We start from the raw sequence: 19,907 nt of genomic DNA, 5'->3' as shown, positions 1-19,907 counted from the left end.
TATAGTGTTCTATATTTTTGTGTTTTTATACTGTAAACTGCTCTATGATCCTCAGATGTAGGCTGGTAAAGACATATAACGAATAGTGAACAATAATTTATTTTGTATTTTTATGCCGAGATATTCATTCCTTTATTTAAAAAGAAAGCTCTCACAGCTGCTCACCTGGAGTCCTGGTTCGCCCTAGGCAAGCGGAAATAAGCAAGCCTGCTGTTTAAGACAAGCACAGTGTAGCAGAGTCGCCTGCTTAGCAGTTTCAGCAAGTATTCTAGGGACAGAATAGATTCTTCCACTAGCTCAGGAATCAGCAAAATTCTCTCTCCTATCGCACGCATCCCAGCTCAGAACAGTTTGCAAACGCCAGTGGGGGAAACATCAGGTGCCTTCTGATTTGCAGCTTGGCTTGCTTCAGCGAGCCACCTGGAGTTCCGTTGCCTCTGGAAACTTCTCCTCTGGCTGGAGTTACGGAGTCTGGATTTCAGGGGCTCCAGAATAGTTGTGGTACTTAGTGGTCATCAAGTTGATAAATGAGACCTCCAGGTATAGGGCAGTATAAAAATTCAATAAATAATTAAAAATAATAAGTTGATGGCAGCAAGCAGGTTGGGGGGGGGTCTTGTCTTGTCGTCAAACCTAACCCCTCCATTGCCCCCTCTTTCCACGAGGGCTGTAGCGAACTTTTAAAAGCCCGGTGACACGCAAATATCCAACCCTGTCTCATGTGCCTCAGATCAGCCGCTCAGTGCAGAAGGCTTTCCCTTGATTCCACCTTCAAAGCAGAGAGAAAAATGGTGGGGGGCAGGGAGAAGGTCCCCCGCCCCGCCCCCCGCCAGTCTGACAAGAAGTCCTGTTTCACTCAGGTTCTTTGCTCCGAAATAACTTGAGGATATGTTTTTCCATCACGTGTTGCACTAGAGAAGGGAGAGAGAAAGCAAGGAATGAATTGATTGACTTTATAAAAAAAATACAGAATTCCAGTTTACATTTATCTACTTCATTAAATTTATGCACCTGTTGATTTATTTCTTTTAAAAAAGAAAGGATTTCAACTTACATTTATTTATGTCATTAAATTTATGCACAGCTTGAGTTTTCCCCTTAAGTCCCCTCAAAGTGGTTTTATGAGCAGCTTAAAAGAATAAAGACAATAAAGCGTAAAAACAACTCTTCCTTGCTGATGTTATCTTTGGAATGCTTTAAACCAGTGTCTCCCAAACTTGGGTCTCCAGCTGTTTGGGGGCTGCAATTCCCATCTTCCCTACTGTGGTCAGGAAGGATGGGAATTGCAGTCCAAAAACAGCTGGAGACCCAAGTTTGGGAGACACAACAACTCTGCCAGGTGGGTCAGGCTGGGAGAGGCCGTGCCCGGCCCCCAACATCAGCAGCCAGCGAGCTTCATGGCCAGTGGATTTGAACCCTGTTCTCTCCCAGGTCCTTGTCCCACCTTCTAACCACTACGCCCCGCTGCCTCTTTTACACGCTTGGTTTGTGGGTGAGGGCGATAAAGGGCATCCTCGTGAGCATGCAAGCCCTGAAATGCTTTCCCAACCCACGCTTGGAGGTTCTCCGCCATTCTAAGGTAGCTAGCTCTATCCATGGAGGCTCCATTGAGGAATTGGAAGAAACTAAGAAGGCTTGGGAGAGGCGGGTGGCGCTGTGGGTTAAACCACAGAGCCTAGGACTTGCCGATCAGAAGGTTGGCGGTTCAAATCCCCACGACGGAGTGAGCTCTCATTGCTTGGTCCCTGCTCCTGCCAAGCTAGCAGTTCGAAAGCACGTCAAAGTGCAAGTAGATCAATAGGTACCGCTCCGGCGGGAAGATAAACGGCGTTTCCGTGCGCTGCTCTGGTTTGCCAGAAGCGGCTTAGTCATGCTGGCCACATGACCCGGAAGCTGTACGCCGGCTGCCTCGGCCAGTAAGGCGAGATGAGCGCCACAACCCCAGAGTCGGCCGCGACTGGACCTAATGGTCAGGGGTCCCTTGACCTTTTTTAAGAAGGCTTGGATGAGGTCAAAGGGGACCCCCACCTTGCCCAGTCTCCTGGATACCCCAGCAGGAAGCTCCCCACAGGCAGAAGGGCCTCATGAGCACCACGGTCCCTTGACATGGGGCCCTCTGGCCCCTCCCATGTTTCTGAACCCACCTTTCTTGTGTCCCAGAGCGACTGCCAGGTCCATGGGGGTGTATCCTGAATCTGCCTCGGTTGTGAGATCAGCACCATGGGCTGAGAAGAGGGAGGGGAGACAAATATTTTATGTATTTTATTTTAGTGCTATGTTCTTCTTTTTTTAACTTCACACACACATTCTTTATTAAAGTCCAAAGACCCACAAAAGCAATTTCGAAAGCAAAAACAGCAGAAATGCAGTAAAAAACATTCCTAGGCAGCCACTGTGTTTTATCCAGAGTGTGTTGGTTTTTATTTCATATTACCCCAGAGAGAAATTTTGCCACGGCCAGGGTAATATCATTTGCCTCAAGGCGATACTTGAGATAGAAGGTTTCAGGATTTCCAGGCAAGTTTGCCGATAAGGGGTTAATTAATTGGTTCCTGCCTTGTTTATGCAGCCCAGAATGCAGTAAGAGATGTCCACAGGTTGCATGTGATCACTGTATGCAATATCCCATAGTCTCTGCCTCAAGGATTTAAGGGCGATATCATAACCCAATATATGTTTCATACAACAGACAGCATGAGAATATAGGCAGAGTCTATTTTGATACAGTCTACCAGTCAGTCTTCCGTTTAGGGCTTCAGACGGGAATACATTTAATCTGGTTTTGGGCTGGGTGTTCACCAGTATGCGGATGATACCAGCTCTAAATCGGGCACTGCTAGGAGTCGTTTCTTTCCGTTTTCCAATGTATTTCTTATCAATAAAAAAAATCCAGTCTGGTGCGAACAAATTTTTCTTCTGAAAGTGTGGCCCAGAGGGAAAAGTTGGGAGAACTAACCACTGCACCACACTGCCTCAGAGATGTTTAAGTTGCCACCAAGAGAGAAATATGCCCTATAGCATATTTTGCAACATCAAAGTCCTTTGCAGGCAAAACAAGGAGCCTCGTGGCAACTCCGAAAATCCAGCAGAGGCATTGTGGCAAAAACCAAAAATGCTTCCATGGACTTACAAAGAGCTGGCAGCAAACTACTGCACTCACAGTAGAGGTAAAGGGACCCCTGACCATTAGGTCCAGTCGCGGACGACTCTGGGGTTGCGGCACTCATCTCGCTTTATTGGCTGAGGGAGCCGGCGTACAGCTTCCGGGTCATGTGGCCAGCAGGACTAAGCTGCTTCTGGCGAACCAGAGCAGCGCACGGAAACGCCGTTTCCCTTCCCGCTGGAGTGGTACCTATTTATCTACTTGCACTTTGACGTGCTTTCGAACTGCTAGGTGGGCAGGAGCAGGGACTGAACAACGGGAGCTCATCCCATCGCAGGGATACGAACCGCCGACTTTCTGATCGGCAAGTCCTAGGCTCTGTGGTTTAACCCACAGCACCACCCTACTCGCAGTAGACCTGCTGAAATTAATGGACCCACGTTATTATCGCTCGGGGGGAAGGCCACACTGGTTGACCCCCTCGTTCTCAGCTGTGGCCGAAGGGAGGCCAGCTTGGCTTCTCCATCCAAAAAGGAGATTGTCACTCAGGTACGGAAGCACATTCCCCCGACACCACTTACCTAGCAAGGCCTCAATGCATTTGATGTGGTTCCCGCGCACGGCATAGAGGAGAGGGGTCCCGCCATTCTGCGGAGGCAACCAAAAAGCATCAGCACGAGGAGGAAAAAATGCACACACACACCCCACACTTTCTTAGGCAAATAGGCAAGAAACTGAAAATCCTGTGTTAAAAAATATCATTGAGATTTAGACGGAATATAAAAGAAAAGAGAAGATAGTTATAAAAGGAGAAACCAGTGAAATTTACAATACGTTAGTAGAATCAGAGAAAGCCTGCAACCCCCCGCCCCCATGGCCTGGCTCAGAGGGCTGGCACTCAGAGCAGGTTGCTGGCATTCGCCCGTCTTGAGAGCCCTTCCTCTAAAAATAAATCAAGGTTCTAGTCCTCAGCTTTCTGGAGAGATTCTTTCCCTGTCTTCCCTAGAGATGCCCTCTGTATGCACAGAAGGTGCTCTGACGGCTGAGCTGCAGCCCTTGTCCTTAACAACAAAACAGGTTTCCAGACCTCATGGTTCTGAGTACAGGGCTGATTTACATAGAAAGCTCTCTTTTACTGAGTCCCTCTCATTCAGGGCTGTCTACACAGACTGGCAGCTGCTCTCCAGGGTTTCAGGGGATGCCCCCAGCCTTCTCAGGGTCTTCGGGATACAAATCAGATGCTCAACCTTCCCCTATAAATAAATCAAGATTCTAGTCCTCAAGATTCTGAAGCAGCAGCAGAGCAGAACTGGACAGGAAGCTGCCTTATACCAAATCAGACCACCGACCTGCCTAGCTGTCCACACTGTCCACACTGGCTGGCAGCATCTCTCCAGGTGTTCACTTTCCTAGCCCTGACTGGAGATTCCATCAGGAACTGAACCTGGAACCTTCTGAATGTAAAGCCCCTCTCCTATCCTACTTTTTAGGGGTGTTGTGAGGCTGAAAACTGCCCAAAAAGTGGCAGGGGGCCAGCAAACTTTTTTAGCAGGGGGCCGGTCCACTGTCCCTCAGACCTTGTGGGGGGCCGGACTATATTGGGGGGGGGGGGAGAACGAATTCCTATGTCCCACAAATAACCCAGAGATGCATTTTAAATAAAAGGGCACATTCTACTTATGTAAAAACACGCTGTTTCCCAGACCATCTGTGGGCCGGATTGAGAAGGCGATTGGGCCGGATCCAGCCCCTGGGCCTTTGTTTGCCTACCCATGGACTTTCAGCCTTTCTCAACCTGATGGGTCCCCAGATGTTGTTGAACTACAACTCCCATTACCCCTAGCTAGCAAGGCCAGAGCTCAGGGATGATGGGAGTTGTAGTCCAACAACATCTGGATATCCACAGGTTGAGAACCATTGGATTAGATGATCCTCAGGGTCTCTTCCAACTATAAAAATGCTGCAACCCTTTCCCATTGGGAAGTCGTCCTATCCTCTGGATCGCTGGGGCTGCCCTTTCCCAAACCTTTCCCAACTCTACAGTATCCTTGTTGAGACAAGGCAGAGCTGTCTAGGTGCTTTGGCTGTTTGAACTCAGGCCCAGATAATTCTGGTTTCTGCATCAGGCAGCTCTTAGCATTCCTGTTAAATCAGCCCTTCCTTTGCCTTCATGAGGACTGGAATTCTGGGTGATGTATGTATTCCCATTTACAACCAAGAGGTGGCAGAGGAGGGCGACCAAGATGATCAAGGGCCTGGAAACCAAGCCTGATGAGGAACGGCTGAAGGAGCTGGGGGTGTTTAGCCTGGAAAAGAGGAGATAAGATAGCCATCTTCAAATATCTCAAGGGTTGTCAGAGGGAAGAGGGAACAAGCTTGTTTCCTCCTGCTCTGGAGGGCAGGACTCGAACCCATGTCTTCAAGGAAGACATTTAGCAAGAAGTTTTGACAGTAAGAGCTGTTCGACCATGGAATGGAAGGTGGTGGCCTCTCCTTCCTTGGAGATCTTTAAGCAGAGATTAGACGGCCATCTGTCCTGGATGTTTGAGCTGAGATTCCTGCCTTGCAGGGGGTTGGACTAGATGACCCCTGGTGGCCCCTTCCAACTCTACAATCCTATGGTTCTATGAATGCGGGGCCTGCCAAAAGCTGATTCAGGTCGGCAGGGCCATACCTGCCCCCCCTTCCACCCGCCGATGCAAAAGTTACCCAGTCGTAAGTGTTGATGTCCACGTCCTTCTCCAGGAGCAAGGTGACGATGTCTGTGTAGCCCCCCATGCTGGCGAGAGACAGGGCACTCTCCCTCTCCTTTGCAAGGACATGGGGGTCTGCACCCTGGGGAGAGAGGACACACAGGGCTGCAGCCGTGGCAGGGAAAATGCGGGAGATCCCTGCGCTTCTCCCTCCCCACCGCACGTTCCTTACCCATTCCAGCATGCTGCGGATGGTCTCAATCTCCCCAAAAGCCGCAGCCCACATCAGCGGCGTGAAGCCCCGCTCGTCGGGCTTGTTTAAAAGGTTCTCACCTGTCAACATTTCCAAAATTAGGGAGCTTATTGACACAGGGGTAGGAAAGTGCAGGGGTCTTCATGTAGGCCACACAATGGTCTTTCCCGGCTAAGTCAATTAAGTTATGGTAGCATTTGGTCAGGGGTCAGCAAACTTACTGCGCCTCGGGCCGGTGTCTCCAATGCCGATCACTCGGTGGGCTAGAGGGCGAGGGAGTGCGTGCCCATACGCGTGCACACACGCTATTTCCGGTGGACTTCTGGGTCGGAGGAGCACCGGAAATAGCTTGTGCGCGTGTCCACGAGCCTCCTCCGACCCAGATGTGCACCAGAAATAGCACATGCGCATGCATAAATAACGCTTGCGCATGTGCACAAGCTATTTCTGGTGCTCCTCTGACCCAGAAGTGGGCAGCCACGCAGCACAGAGCCAGTAAGAGTGGGCGGCAGGCATTGCCACAGGCCGGATAAACGAGTCCCTCTGGCCTTATCCAGCCAGTTTGGGGACCCCTACATTTGGTTTTACAACAGATTTCTCTCATTCTCTACATGGTTTGTTTTTAATTTTTGTGATTTTCCTGAGCGCTGGCTTGAACAGCTAATGATTTAAGCGGTGCAATTGGGGCGGGTGATTAATAAAACTAAGGGGGCAGTGGAAGCATAAAAAAAGAAGGGAATAAAATTTTGAAAAACCATGTTTCATCTGTTGTGTAATAACAAGTAGGTTTTGAGGAGGGTTATTTCAAAGAAGAAATATTGCACTGATATGTTAAGTGTTGCAGAATAATGATTTGATATAACCTTGTCTGGAGGAGAATTTTGCTGATCATTGTAAATAGCTGTCAAATGATTAAATAAAACACCTTAAATAAATAAACCGACCCTGTGAGGCACACTCTAGCTAGTGGGCAGGAAGTCAGAAGCGGGTGAGGGGGGGGGCTGGGTGTTCCTATCTCACCTTTCCTCAGATTTTCTTTCAACAGGACCAGTTCTCCCTGGGCTGCCAGCTGATGAATAGAAAGAGCTGGAAAAGTAAAAAACAAACAAACAGGATTTCATTGAGAACTAAAATGGGGAACAGAATGCAATCTTACAGTAAGGGGCTGCACAGAACCCAAATTCCAAGCCAGTTTTTGAAAAATGATTGACCTGTTTTATGCAATGGTATTCAAACCATTCTTGTCTTTGCATAATTAATCCTCAGAGGGAGGCGGGAAGCAGACGCCTTTCATGATCGCTAGAAATGTTATTCACTGGCAATCATGAGGGATGGAAACTTGACTTTTGGATTAATGCCTTTAAAAAGAAATGAAATAAAATGGCCTGAGGAGTGGAGGGCAGATTTGCTCTTGAGCCCTCTGTTCATGAAGGGAAAAGGAACGGCTTGGTGGGTGTTAGAGACCATTGGGAAGTTGATTAAGAGAGAAAGCAGCCCAACAGAATCATAGAACCCACAACCCTGCGATTAAGATTCCTGTGCTCTACCAACTCAGCTAATCCTGAACCTTGACTGATTTTTAACAAAAAACAAATTGATTTCCCCCTTCAAGGCGCTAGTCCTCTTGAACAACAACAAAAGTGTATAGCCCGTCAGTTTACCAAGTGGTTTGGGAAGTCAGTTCAGAGGAAAAGCAGCATAAGAGGATCATGAACTTTGGCTGATCTTAACAAGGGGCTAGACCTCTAGAGCAACAGGTAAAAAATGTATAAATGGGGGAGAATGGAAGCCACCTTGGCTTCAACTGATTCACAGCCCCCTCCCCCCATTCCCCAGCTAATGAAAAGCAAAAATGTTTTGTGGCACAACAACTCACTGTCCAGAGTGGCCGGCAAGGCAGATGCCTCGTTGCCACGCTGCCGGTTGGTCAGGGTGGTCGCCAGCTTCAGACTGCTTCCATCTGCATTTTTGAAGAAAGACAAAAGATGTTAAAACCTGGAACCTTCATTTTTCAAGGACCGCTTCTCTCCATGTGAACCAACCTGGACCCAGCAATCACCACCTGAGGCCCTTCTACATGTGCCTCCTCTGTGAAAAGTCCAGAGGGTGGCCACACAGGAACGGGGCCTTTTCTGCGGTGGCTCCCTATATGTGGGATGCTCTCGCCAGGGAGGCTCACCTGGCGCCTTCGTTACATATCTCTAGGCACCTGGGGAAAACATTCCTCTTTTCCCAGGCCTTTGGCTAATTAAACAAATTAAAAGGTATACACATTGAAAGTGAAATGAAATGAAATATCCTTTTTGAGGAGAGGCGACCGGATTTGAAGACTTGCCATTTGGTGCAGAAACAGCTTGGTTTGGGTCGTCTTTCTCCTCTGAGTATGGATACAGCCGCAAGATGACTGATGCCTGATCGTCCTCCTGGTCGCTGGCGGGCATCTCCGGGTCCTTTGAGGGGGCATTGTGGGTCATTTCGGCGACAGGAGCTTCTGGAGAAATTGTGAAGGTGTCTATGGCGGCGGCAGGTCTACAGCACCCTGAGAGCTTTGACACAGCAAAGAAACAGGAACACAAGAAACTGCCCTCAGACAGAGTCAGACTACTGGCCGACCTGCTTCTTGCCGACCCTGACTGGCAGCTGCTCTCCAGAATCCAGGCACATCTGTGTCATTGGGCATCGCACCAGGGATGCAAAGCAAGGTGCTCTGCCACTTCTTCAAAATTAAAAAGATTCTAGTCCTCATTATTCTTCTGAAAGCTGCCTTGTACTGAGTCTGGTGGGGGGCATTCCCAACCTCACCAGCAGATGCCCAGGACTGAACCTGGGACTGCCTTCAGACAAATTGTGCATTCTGTGGGAAGGGCTATAGCTCAGGGGTTAAGGATGAGGCGCTAGTTCTCATGGTTCCAAGTAAAAGCAAAGGAAAGTTTATAGACAGTCAGGCCCCTGGTCCACCAAGCTCAGGGCTTCCAATACTGACTGGCTGACTGGCTCTCCCGTGTTTCAATCTCAGGGGGAGCCTCTCAAATTCCACTGAGATGCCACTGAGAATTGAACCCAGGCCTACTGCCAAAAAAGTATTATTATTATTATTATTATTATTATTAACCCTGCCCAACTCTACTCTGATCTGTTTACAGCCCTTCTGACGTCACCCCCGGGCCAAGTCTTGGAGGGATTTCCTGCCTCCAACATGTGACGTAAAAACTTACCAGCCTCTCCCATAAGAAGGGCGATGACGTCAAGTTTACACATAGCCCTTTAGAAAAGGTTGACGGTCACGGTGCCGCCAGATCCACTTGGACGCATCTCCCCCTCTCTTTGCTCTCCCTGCCCGTCCGCGCAAAACTGAAAGTAACTTTCTCTTCCCACAATGCATTTGCAGCAGCTCCCGCGGGGTGGCGGCGGCGGCGGCCTGGCCCTTTAAGAGCTTCTGAATGAGGTTGCGGAAGCCGGTATTGTTATGAATGAGCGGCGCAGCTCAGCCTCCGCCCCGCCCTCCAGCTCCGCCAATCACCGGTCACTAACTAAGAGGAAGCGCTTCCCCCAAAGGACGGTTTAAAGGGCCAGCCGTTCAATTGTTTTCTTTTTTAAAAACCCTCCAGAAAATGTGGTTTTGATTATGCTTTAATGCATTGTTTTTATTTAACGCATTCATTAGACCGCTGTTCTGAGCCAACGCCCGTCCAAAGCAGCTTCCAACTGACAACAATAAAATATTGTTTTTATTACCCTATAAAACTGTTTTTAAAAAATATTTTATTTTTTACAAAATACTACAAAATTTAAAAAGTTAAAACACCCCACATAAACTTTAACAGCTGTCATCCTCAGAACCAGTGAGCACTGAAGATGACCCAGAGGCTTTACATGTTTTAACAGCAGGCAGCTATTGCACTGGTCCAGCCCCCTGCAGGCTGTAGTGATAATCTCTTCCATCCTTTGTCACCCTAGTGCTTCCCAGATGGTTTGGACTACAAGAAGAAGAAGAGAAGAGTTTGGATTTGATATCCCGCTTTATCACTACCCTAAGGAGTCTCAAAGCGGCTAACATTCTCCTTTCCCTTCCTCCCCCACAACAAACACTCTGTGAGGTGAGTGGGGCTGAGAGACTTCACAGAAGTGTGACTGGCCCAAGGTCACCCAGCAGCTGCAGGTGGAGGAGCCTCGAACCCAGTTCCCTAGATTACGAGACTACCGCTCCTAACCATTACACCACACTGGCACCACACTACAACTCCCATTAGCCTCAACCAGCTTTAGGGTCTACGCTGAGTAGAACCTCAATGGTCTAAATCATAACCAGAGTAGACCCATTGAAAGGAATGACTTGTATTGAACTGAGTCCTACTCAAAAATTAGACCCACCGAAAGCAATGGACCTAAACTGGTCACTTCTATTCATTTCAGTGGATCTACTCAGTGGCATAGAATTGTATCATAGAATTGTAGAGTTGGAATGCAGACCCTCCAAGCACCCCTATTTTCCAGGGACAAACCCGGATTTACAGAAGCTGTTCCGGTTTCTCATATGAACCCAGAATGTCCCGCTTTTCCTTAGGAAGCCCCTGTTTTCACTGAAGAAATGTTGAAGGGTATGGAATTATGCAACCCCTGAGCCAATGATAGGTAACTATATAACCTTTAGAAGAAATCTGAAGGCAGCCCTGTTTAGGGATTTTTTGTTAATGTTTAATTCTGTTTTTATATATGTTGGAAGTCACCCAGAGTGGCTGGGGCAACCCAGTCAGATGGGTGGGTTACAAATAATAAAATTATTACTATTTTAAGGGAATAGGATGTCCCTTTTTTCATCAGAGAAATGTTGGAGGATATGGGAAGGGACCCTCAGAAGCATCTAGTCCAACCTCCCGCAATGACGGGATACGCAGCTGTCCCTTATGGGGCTCGAACTTGCAACCTAGGCATTATCAGCGCCACGCTCTAACCAACTGAGTAATCCACCTGACCTATAGTTTGAAAAGTTTGAAAACTTTCCAGGGGAAAATGAGAGAGGTCATTTGCAAAGGCACCTGTTTCTGTGCCAGACAAATCTAAGGCCAGCTGAAATTCTAAAGGTGCATATTAGGGAGTAAGCCCCATTGAACCCTGGTGGCCTCACTTTTGAGTAGCCATGCATTTATTGGCTAGAGTGGGGAAACTCCAGCATTCAGCCAGGAGGGACCAAAGAAGGACACTGACAAACTGGAACGTGTCCAGAGGAGGGCAACCAAAATGGTCAAAGGCCTGGAAATGATGCCTTATGAGGAACGGCTAAGGGAGCTGGGCATGTTTAGCCTGGAGAAGAGGAGGTTATGGGGTGATATGATAGCCATGTTCAAATATATAAAAGGATGTCACATAGAGGAGGGAGAAAGGTTGTTTTCTGCTGCTCCAGAGAAGCGGACACGGAGCAATGGATCCAAACTACAAGAAAGAAGATTCCACCTAAACATTAGGAAGAACTTCCTGACAGTAAGAGCTGTTTGACAGTGGAATTTGCTGCCCAGGAGTGTGGTGGAGTCTCCTTCTTTGGAGGTCTTTAAGCAGAGGCTTGACAACCATATGTCAGGAGTGCTCTGATGGTGTTTCCTGCTTGGCAGGGGGTTGGACTCCATGGCCCTTGTGGTCTCTTCCAACTCTATGATTCTATGATTCTATGGTCTGTCTCGACAGACAATGGAGTGCGCCTCCAGGGGTGAAGCCAGCCAACCGCCTTAGGGACTCCATTCCGGATTTCTGGGGGATATCCAGTACTCCTGAGCCTGCTCTCCTCCCGAAGGGACCCACCCCCGGTGGAGAGTTGGGGTCAGAGTTTCCCTTCTCCCCCATGGTCGAGCCCCGTCCGCCCCTCACTTCCCTCGACAGCGCCCAGTGGGAACCTTTCTCACCGGACGGTGTTTCCGAGCGGCTCCCCTTTCGGCGCTGCACGCGGCCCGTCGGAAGTGGCCCGGCAGCTGTCCTCCTTGTCCGGTGCCGCAGCCCGCTTCCCCTCCCGCCGCTTCGCGCTCTCCCCGGGATCATGGAGGAGCCGGAGATGCAGCTCAAAGTGAAGAAAGGTAGCGGCGGAGGAGCCACTTCCGGTGGTGTCGCGCCCAAAGGCGTCCGGGCAGGAATGGGGAGGGGGCGCGCGCAATGATTCGCAGGGGCGCAAAACCGCAGCCCAGATGTGTGTGTTCGTTTTAGGGGAGCCCCTAAAAAGCGGCCCCAGCCCCTCTTTTCCCAAGCTCATGCCTTTAAACGGAACGCCATGCGTCAAGAGCGCCTCTGAGCCTGTGCAGATAGCATTCCTCTGGCAGAAAGCCGCCTTCTCTCCTGGACACGCTGGAGCCCCGGAATGTCCTGCATGAGCAGGGAAACGATGCTTAATAATAATAATAATAATAATAATAATAATAATAATAATAATTTATTATTTATACCCCGCACATCTGGCTGCGCTTCCCCAGCCACTCTGGGCGGCTTCCAAAAAAATATTAAAATACTATAATACATCAAACATTAAAAGCTTCCCTGAACAGGGCTGCCTTCAGATGTCTTCTGAATGTCAGGTAGTTGTTTATCTCTTTGACATCTGATGGGAGGGCGTTCCACAGGGCGGGCGCCACCACCGAGAAGGCCCTCTGCCTGGTTCCCTGTAGCTTTGCTTATCGCAGTGAGGGAACCACCAGAAGGCCCTCAGAGCTGGATCTCAGTGTCCGGGCAGAATGATGGGGGTGGAGACGCTCCTTCAGGTATACTGGGCCGAGGCCGTTTAGGGCTTTAAAGGTCAACACCGACACTTTGAATTGTGCTCGGAAACGTACTGGGAGCCAACGTAGGTCTTTCAAGACTGGTGTTATGTGGTCTCGGCGGCCGCCCCCAGTCACCAGTCTAGCTGCTGCATTCTGGATTAGTTGTAGTTTCCGAGTCACCTTCAAAGGTAGCCCCACGGAGAGCGCATTGCAGTAATCCAAGCAGGAGATAACCAGAGCATGCACCACTCTGGTGAGACAGTCTGCGGGCACGGAGGGTCTCATCCTGTGTACCAGAGGAGCTGGTAAACAGCTGCCCTGGATACAGATTTGACCTGTGCCTCCATGGACAGCTGTGAGTCCAGAATGACTCCCAGGCTTGCACCTGGTCCTTCAGAGGCACAGTTACCCCATTCAGGACCAGGGAGTCCCCCACACCTGCCCACCTCCTGTCCCCCAAAAACAGTACTTCTGTCTATTATTATTATTAAATCATATTTAATCCACAGAAAGAATAATAACATTATTCTTTCATTAGTATTAATATTAAAGGTAAAGGTAAAGGTACCCCTGCCCGTACGGGCCAGTCTTGACAGACTCTGGGGTTGTGCGCCCATCTCACTTAAGAAGCCAGGGGCCAGCACTGTCCGGAGACACTTCCGGGTCACGTGGCCAGCGTGACATCGCTGCTCTGGCGAGCCAGAGCCGCACACGGAAACGCCGTTTACCTTCCCGCTGGTAAGCGGTCCCTATTTATCTACTTGCACCCGGAGGTGCTTTCGAACTGCTAGGTTGGCAGGCGCTGGGACCGAGCAGCGGGAGCGCACCCCGCCGCAGGGATTCGAACCGCCGACCTTTCGATCGGCAAGTCCTAGGCGCTGAGGCTTTAACCCACAGCGCCACCTGCGTCCCTTAGTATTAATATTACGACGTTGTAATTCCCTTCATGTCAATAGTATGTAGTGGGGGGGAACAGAGTCATAGCCATTCCCACCTGTGTTTATTGTGGGGGGTGACACAGTTGTGTTGCATTGGAAATGGCTTGCATTAGACCCATTGAAAGCAATGGCCCTGTGAGGTGGGTGAAGAGGTCGCCCAGTGTGCTTTGTGATGGAGTGGGGATTCGAACCCTGATCTCACAGGTCCTTGGTTGACACTCTCACTGCTACACCCCACTGGCTAGACCTTCTGCAATGATGCAGCTTTATAAATTAAGTAGGTAACTAAATATGGAGAAAGCAAAATGTCACTTAGAGAAGGATCTGAAAAATTTTCCTGGAAGCTTGAGTCTGTTTTATTCTGGATTGTTTTATCTCAACCGCATTGAGATTTTTTCCTTTAAAATACAAATATTTTTCCTTTAAAATACAAAGTGTTATAGAAATGAAAATAATAATAATAAATCCCATTGCAAAAAAAAATGGCACCTAGACATTCTGTTGTGACCGCAGCCTAGGTTTAATGTACCATTTGGTAATTAGGTTATATATCTGAGTTTCTAACACTGGTAATGGTTGTAGTAGTAGTGATGATGATGATGATGATGATGTTAGCTGTCTGGAAAGGATTTCCTGGCTTGGCAATGAAGCTGTAATTAAAATTAACATCTCCCCATTCTTCCTAGTGACAGACAAGTTTACAGAGAGCATGTATGTCTTGGCCAACGAACCTTCTGTGGCTCTGTATCGGCTTCAGGAACACGTCAGGCGCTCCCTCCCGGAGTTGGCCCAGCATAAGGTATGCCACCTTTGAACCCAGGAGTGAGAAAACTCAAATGCACACCATGCTTAAACATGGTCCCTGCATTGCAGGGGTTGGGCTATGTGGCCCTTTGGATCCCGTCAAAGTCTGATTCACCTGCACCAGAACAACTAGCTGAATCTGCCCCACATCAGTGTACCTTTAGGGATTGTGGGGGTTACTGCTTTAAACAGTCCTGCCTTTCTCCAAAGAATCCTGGGACCTGTGGGTTACTGAATATAGGGAGGCCGCTATATTCCCCTCTCATAGCCAGTGTTCGCAATTCTCCAAGCACATTTTGTACCTGTCGGCCCTCTGCAACCGAGTGATTAGCTTATATGGTGCAGCTGTATAAATTAAGTAGGTAAATAAATAAATATGGGGAAAGCAAAATGGATGGCGCCTGATGCCTCCACCATCTGGAGGTTCATTCCTGGGGATCATTGGATCTGGACTGTTTTCACACACTAATGCAAAGTCCTGTAGAATCTATCAGTTCTATTTTATCTGCACAATTGGAATGAATTTCAGGAACCAAAATGTCAAATGCCTGAGCAGGAGTGGTGAACAATGTTATAGTTAATTGTAGTTGCTAGTCTTCACTTACCCCACTGCCCTACTTACAGTTGGGAAGAATATTCCTACGTTATGAATGGTCCATGTCACCATTAAGAAAAAGAGGTTAGAATAGGCCAATAGATATGTGGACTGTCTCTGTATCAACTGACTTTCTTCTTTAAGTTCTCAAAGCTCTTAACCAAGCTCAGGGTTGTCCTCTGAACTAGCCAGATGTTTAACTGAGAATCAGTCACAGTCCGTCCATCATTTGAAAAATAAGACTTTGGAGCTGTCTTGCCTCAAAATGGCAACTGGACATTCCTTTCTGGCAACTGCAACATTGGTTTAAGGAGCCATTTGGTGCCTGGCTCATATATCTGAGTTTTGAACACAGCCCAAAGCTCCAGTTCCAAGGGAAGAGGAATTGAGTGTTAAATCATCTTGGGAATTGTAGCTCTGGGAGGGAGAATATGGGTCTCCTAACAGCTCCCAGTACCATGAATGTACAGTGGTACCTCGGGTTAAAAACACTTGAGGTTACAGACTCCGCTAACCTGGAAGTAATACCTTGGGTTAAGAAATTTACCTCAGGATGAGAACAGAAATCGTGCGGTGGCAGCGGGAGGCCCCATTAGCTAAAGTGGTACCTCAAGTTAAGTATGGTTTCAGGTTAATAACGGACCTCCAGAATGAATTAAGTTCATTACCAGAGGTACCACTGTAGTAAAATCCTGTATCAGAGAACCTGCCAGCCTTCAAATGTTGTCACCTCCCAGTGTTCCAGTGGAGAGTCAGATAGGATGGATGAGTGTAGAAACATGTGCAAGCCCACAGTTAATGCTTGAAGTTTTATAGTGCTTTTATATTTTGCTGGAAACAGCCCAGAGTGGCTGGAGCAATCCAGTCAGAATTATAAAATTATTATTATTATTATTACTACTACTACTACAGTCATACCTCGGGTTACAGCCGCTTCAGGTTACGTTTTTTCTGGTTACGCACCCACCGAAACCCGGAAGTACCGGAAGAGATTACTTCCGGGTTTCGGCAGTCGCACATGCACAGAAGCGCCGAATCGCAACCCGCGCGTGCGCAGACACGCTGCTGTGGGTTGCGAACGCTACGGGTTGTGAACGTGCATCCTGCACAGATCACGTTCACAACCCGAACGTCCACTGTCTACTACGGGATTGCCAACCCTGCCCTCCATCAGGAGAGGGCCATTTCCCTCATCTCATTATATTTTGTATTTATTGATTACATTTCTTTCTCACCCTCTTGCCTCCAAGAAGCTCCAGGCGGCATGTGTGGTTCTCCCTCTCCCCATTTTAGCCCACAACAACCCTGTGAGGTAGGCAGTTGTTGTCATCATTGTCATTATGGTACAGATTTGCGGGCTTCTTCATACAGCAAAGCCAGCCTTCGCAGCACAGAAACAGAGCAGGGTGCACAAATGCAAGCCCTGAAAATGAGAAAATCAGCCAACTCTAAAGCAGCAAAACCATCCATGCAAACTCCTGAAAACGACAAAACCATTTCATCGCATATAAAGCTTATTTTCCCATAAATAACTGGGTTACCGGAGCTGCTGGTGGTGAACATGAGTCTGTCCTCCGCCCCACCCATCTAATCCTCACAACCCTCCTGCGAGGTAGGCTAGGCTGAGGGGCAGTTACCCTCCCCCAAGGTCACCCAGCGAGCTTCCTGGCCCAGTGGGACATTTGAACCTCGGCCTCCCAGGTCCTACGTGTGCAGATCATTCTCTGGAGGGAGGGGTTGGTTCTTACTGGCAGGGGGAGATGTTGGATGAGAGGGTATTTCAGGTTTTTTGAAAAGGGATAGAGAGTCGATACAGCAGGGATGGGAGATGTTATCCGGGCTGCTTGTTCCCAAACTTATTTAAAAAGTCCCTTGTTTAATTTAGGGGCTTGTATTAATAGTGGTGCCGTAGGGAGAGCAGGGTTTTGGAAGAGAATGCTAGCAAAATGGAGAAGGTCACCCTGCTGTCTTTCTTCCTTAAAAAAGAAAAAATTCATCAAGGATTTATTCATCTTTTCCAACTAGGCAACATCTCATGGATAAGCTGTCCTGGCGAGAGAGAGAGGGATTTGTTATTCCCCAGTTCCGAGTTAAAGAAAGCAACCTCCTCCCTCTGTTCCCCCCACCCCTTAGCTCTCTTTTGGGGACTGGGATCTGCTGTTTGTTCCTCCCCTGCCCCCTTAATGTGCCGTTAATTCCATTGTCTTGAGCATTCGCCAGCTTAAGCTAATGCAAGTCCTCCAAGGGAGGCGGTCTGAGATTTTTTGAATTTTCTGGACTTGGGGGGCATGAGTGCGTTTTGCATTAAGCCACAGCTACCTTTCATTCACCCCTTTAGTTTTTTAAAAAAGAAGTTAATGGGCCTTTGGGGTTGGCATCCGTCTATCTCGGGAGGCAATGGAGTGCACCTTTGAGGGTGAAGTCCAGCTGTTGGAAGGTTGCAGCACCTGAGACCAATGTGGGAGAGACATACTGCATTGCAGCCGGGGCAGATGAAGGCGTCTGGTTGTGGTGCTGCAGATGCACCAGGGCATTTCCTCTCTCTGTGCTACTCCTGGCACAGTCCTTCCTCCTCTCATCACTGCTATGGATGCAAACCTGACTGCAGTCATCTTTGTAACACAGAGTCTGCCAATGGGCCCACAGAGCACCTCCTTGGGGATCCGGCCATCTTCCATTCTGTGCGCGTGGCCAAGCCAGAGTAGACATCGGTGAGACAGGAGCGCGAACAAGCTGGGCATGTGGGCTTGGGGGAGCCCATTTTGGTTTGAGACTCTGTCCTGCCATGCAATGCCCAGAATCTTCCTTGTGCAGCACCTGTGACCCAGTGTTAGAAACTCAGATATAGAAGCTCATTGCCAAATGGCTCCTTAAGCCAAGGTTAGTCGCCAAAACAGAATGCCTCGTAGCCATTTGGAGGGCGGTTGGCTCTTAAGTATTTTTCAGTATGACATTTGATTCTTTAAATTTATTCTGATTGTGTGGATAAAATATAACAGATAGAATTCTACAGGATGGGGCCTTAGTGTGTGAAAACAGTCCAGATGGGGGGAGACGTCAGGCCCCATCCTGGTACCCAGGCATCTTCACTTGGTTGCAAGTGGCTGATAGCCAGGTACAAAATGCACCTGACAAATTTCAAGTGTTGCTGTGACTGTATAATAAATGTTTGATTGACAAAGGAGTTTGTTTTCTCTGCAAAGGAGGTTACCCATTGTGTCTCTGTCCCTTGGCTTCTGTGGCTAAATCTGCTGTCCACCTTGCAGATAAGTTCAGATATTTAAGCATAACAGGCCAGCCTTATTTTGGAGAGGTAGGAGGCTGCCCATTGCCCCTCTGAATGACTCATGCAATTGTAGAGTTGGGAGAGACCCCCCCCAAGGGTCATTGCAGCCTTTTCTCCTTGGGCAGTTTGTGACCACAACCCCCACCCCACCCCAAAGGCACCAGGGTTGGGTCTTTGGACCTGCTGCATGGCAGTGTTTAGCGCATCAAGGTAGAACTGAGGAGACCCAGGTTGCTTCTTGGAGATCATCACCCTGTCACCTTTTCTCCTCGCAGGCCGACATGCAGAGTTGGGAGGAGCAAAGTCAAGGGGCCATCTACACTGTGGAGTACGCTTGCAGGTACTTGGGGAAAGCCTTCAGGGCTGCATCCCTTTCCCAAAGATGCTTCCCAAGCACCCATAGATAGGCTGCGGTTGGGGGGAAGGCAGCAGAGGGCCTCCGGCATTGATCCCCATTTCCATGGCTAACTGTACTAAACTGAAACCAAAACCCACACTGCTTAAAATTAGAATTCAGACTTCCAGGTATCTCATTGCAGCTATGAGAACTCGGAACTTGGCATGCAATTCAGAAGTCTAGTGAAGGGAAGCTATAGTCCCGCTCTGTTCTGCCTTGGTCAGAACCCACCTGGAGTCCTGTGTCCTGTTCTGGGCTCCACAATTTGAGAAGGATATTGACAAGCTGGAAGTGTGGAGAGGAGGGCAACTAAGATCTGGTAACCATGCCTGATGAGGAACGGTTGAGGGAGCTGGGTATGTTTAGCCTGGAAAAAAGGAGACTGAGAGGAGATATGAGAGCCACCCACAAATATCTCAAGGGCTGCCATATGGAGGAGGGAGCAAGCTTGCTTTCTGTTGCCTCAGAGGGGAGGATCCAAATTAATGGCTTCAGGTTACAAGAAAGGAGATTCCAACTAAACATCAGGAAGAATTTTCTGACAGCAAAATAAAAATAAATATTAATAATGCCGTCTCAAGTGCTCTCTCTCTCTTTTCTAGTGCCATCAAAAACATGAAAGACAGCAGCGTTTATTTCAAGAGCATTGAGGGTCTGCTCAGACACACCATTGCGGTGAAAGACCGCCTGAATGCTGCCCGCAGGTAGCTCCAGGAACCCCAAGAAGCCCCCCACAAACCCCCCTTCCACCCCAGAGGAGTCCCAGGGTCTGGTCGGCGCAAGAGGCCAAGACAGCAGCAGTGTGCACTGTGTTGATTGTGGCTGACTTTTTAAATTAAATCTTGTTAATATTAAAGCTCAGCAAGCAGCAAGCCTATAACAGAATGATGTTTATTGCAGTGTGTGTGTCTGTGTGTGTGTGTGAGAGAGAGAGAGAGAGAGACAGAGGGGGGGGGAGACTCTTCCTGTGTGCTGAGAGTGAGGGTTTTTCCTACATTCCTTGTGCTTGGGAAAGGTGTGGCAGGAATATGTGAACTGACCTTATCCCAAGTCAGGACTTTTGGCCAGTATTTCCTACTCATCTCCAGGATTTGAGACTTG

At 48.6% G+C, this 19,907-nt stretch overlaps 3 protein-coding genes across 6 annotated transcripts in view; 1 reads left to right on the top strand and 2 right to left on the bottom strand.

Moving 5' to 3' along the window:
• The window catches only part of NCAN (neurocan), a 250,113-nt gene that overhangs the window by 98,190 nt on the left and 132,016 nt on the right, over nucleotides 1-19,907 (bottom strand). The gene's annotated exons all lie outside the window — the stretch shown is intronic.
• Nucleotides 82-12,082, bottom strand: RFXANK (regulatory factor X associated ankyrin containing protein; the record flags this gene model as incomplete). Of its 4 annotated transcripts, none has more annotated exons than XM_079960907.1 (9): nucleotides 82-911; nucleotides 2,145-2,225; nucleotides 3,685-3,751; nucleotides 5,813-5,938; nucleotides 6,029-6,129; nucleotides 7,070-7,135; nucleotides 7,926-8,009; nucleotides 8,385-8,595; nucleotides 11,944-12,082. In XM_079960907.1, the coding sequence occupies 8 exons, from the start codon at nucleotides 8,521-8,523 to the stop codon at nucleotides 853-855; spliced, it is 723 nt and encodes a 240-aa protein (XP_079817033.1). In that variant the 3' UTR covers nucleotides 82-852. The 4 variants fall into 4 exon arrangements, with proteins under 4 accessions (XP_079817033.1, XP_079817030.1, XP_079817031.1 ...); XM_079960904.1 differs by having other exon boundaries at nucleotides 8,385-8,540; nucleotides 11,944-12,076; XM_079960905.1 differs by lacking the exon at nucleotides 11,944-12,082 and adding an exon at nucleotides 9,265-10,027 and having other exon boundaries at nucleotides 8,385-8,540.
• Nucleotides 11,979-19,678, top strand: BORCS8 (BLOC-1 related complex subunit 8). Its single transcript, XM_079961064.1, has 4 exons — nucleotides 11,979-12,111; nucleotides 14,411-14,523; nucleotides 18,685-18,749; nucleotides 19,409-19,678. The coding sequence occupies exons 1-4, from the start codon at nucleotides 12,075-12,077 to the stop codon at nucleotides 19,512-19,514; spliced, it is 321 nt and encodes a 106-aa protein (XP_079817190.1). The 5' UTR covers nucleotides 11,979-12,074; the 3' UTR covers nucleotides 19,515-19,678.

Source organism: Podarcis cretensis (genome assembly GCF_951804945.1).
Source record: "Podarcis cretensis genome assembly, chromosome: 18".
NCBI lineage: Eukaryota > Metazoa > Chordata > Lepidosauria > Squamata > Lacertidae > Podarcis > Podarcis cretensis.
The sequence above is the reverse complement of the archived record's forward strand: the minus strand, read 5'-3'. Positions and strand labels throughout refer to the sequence as shown.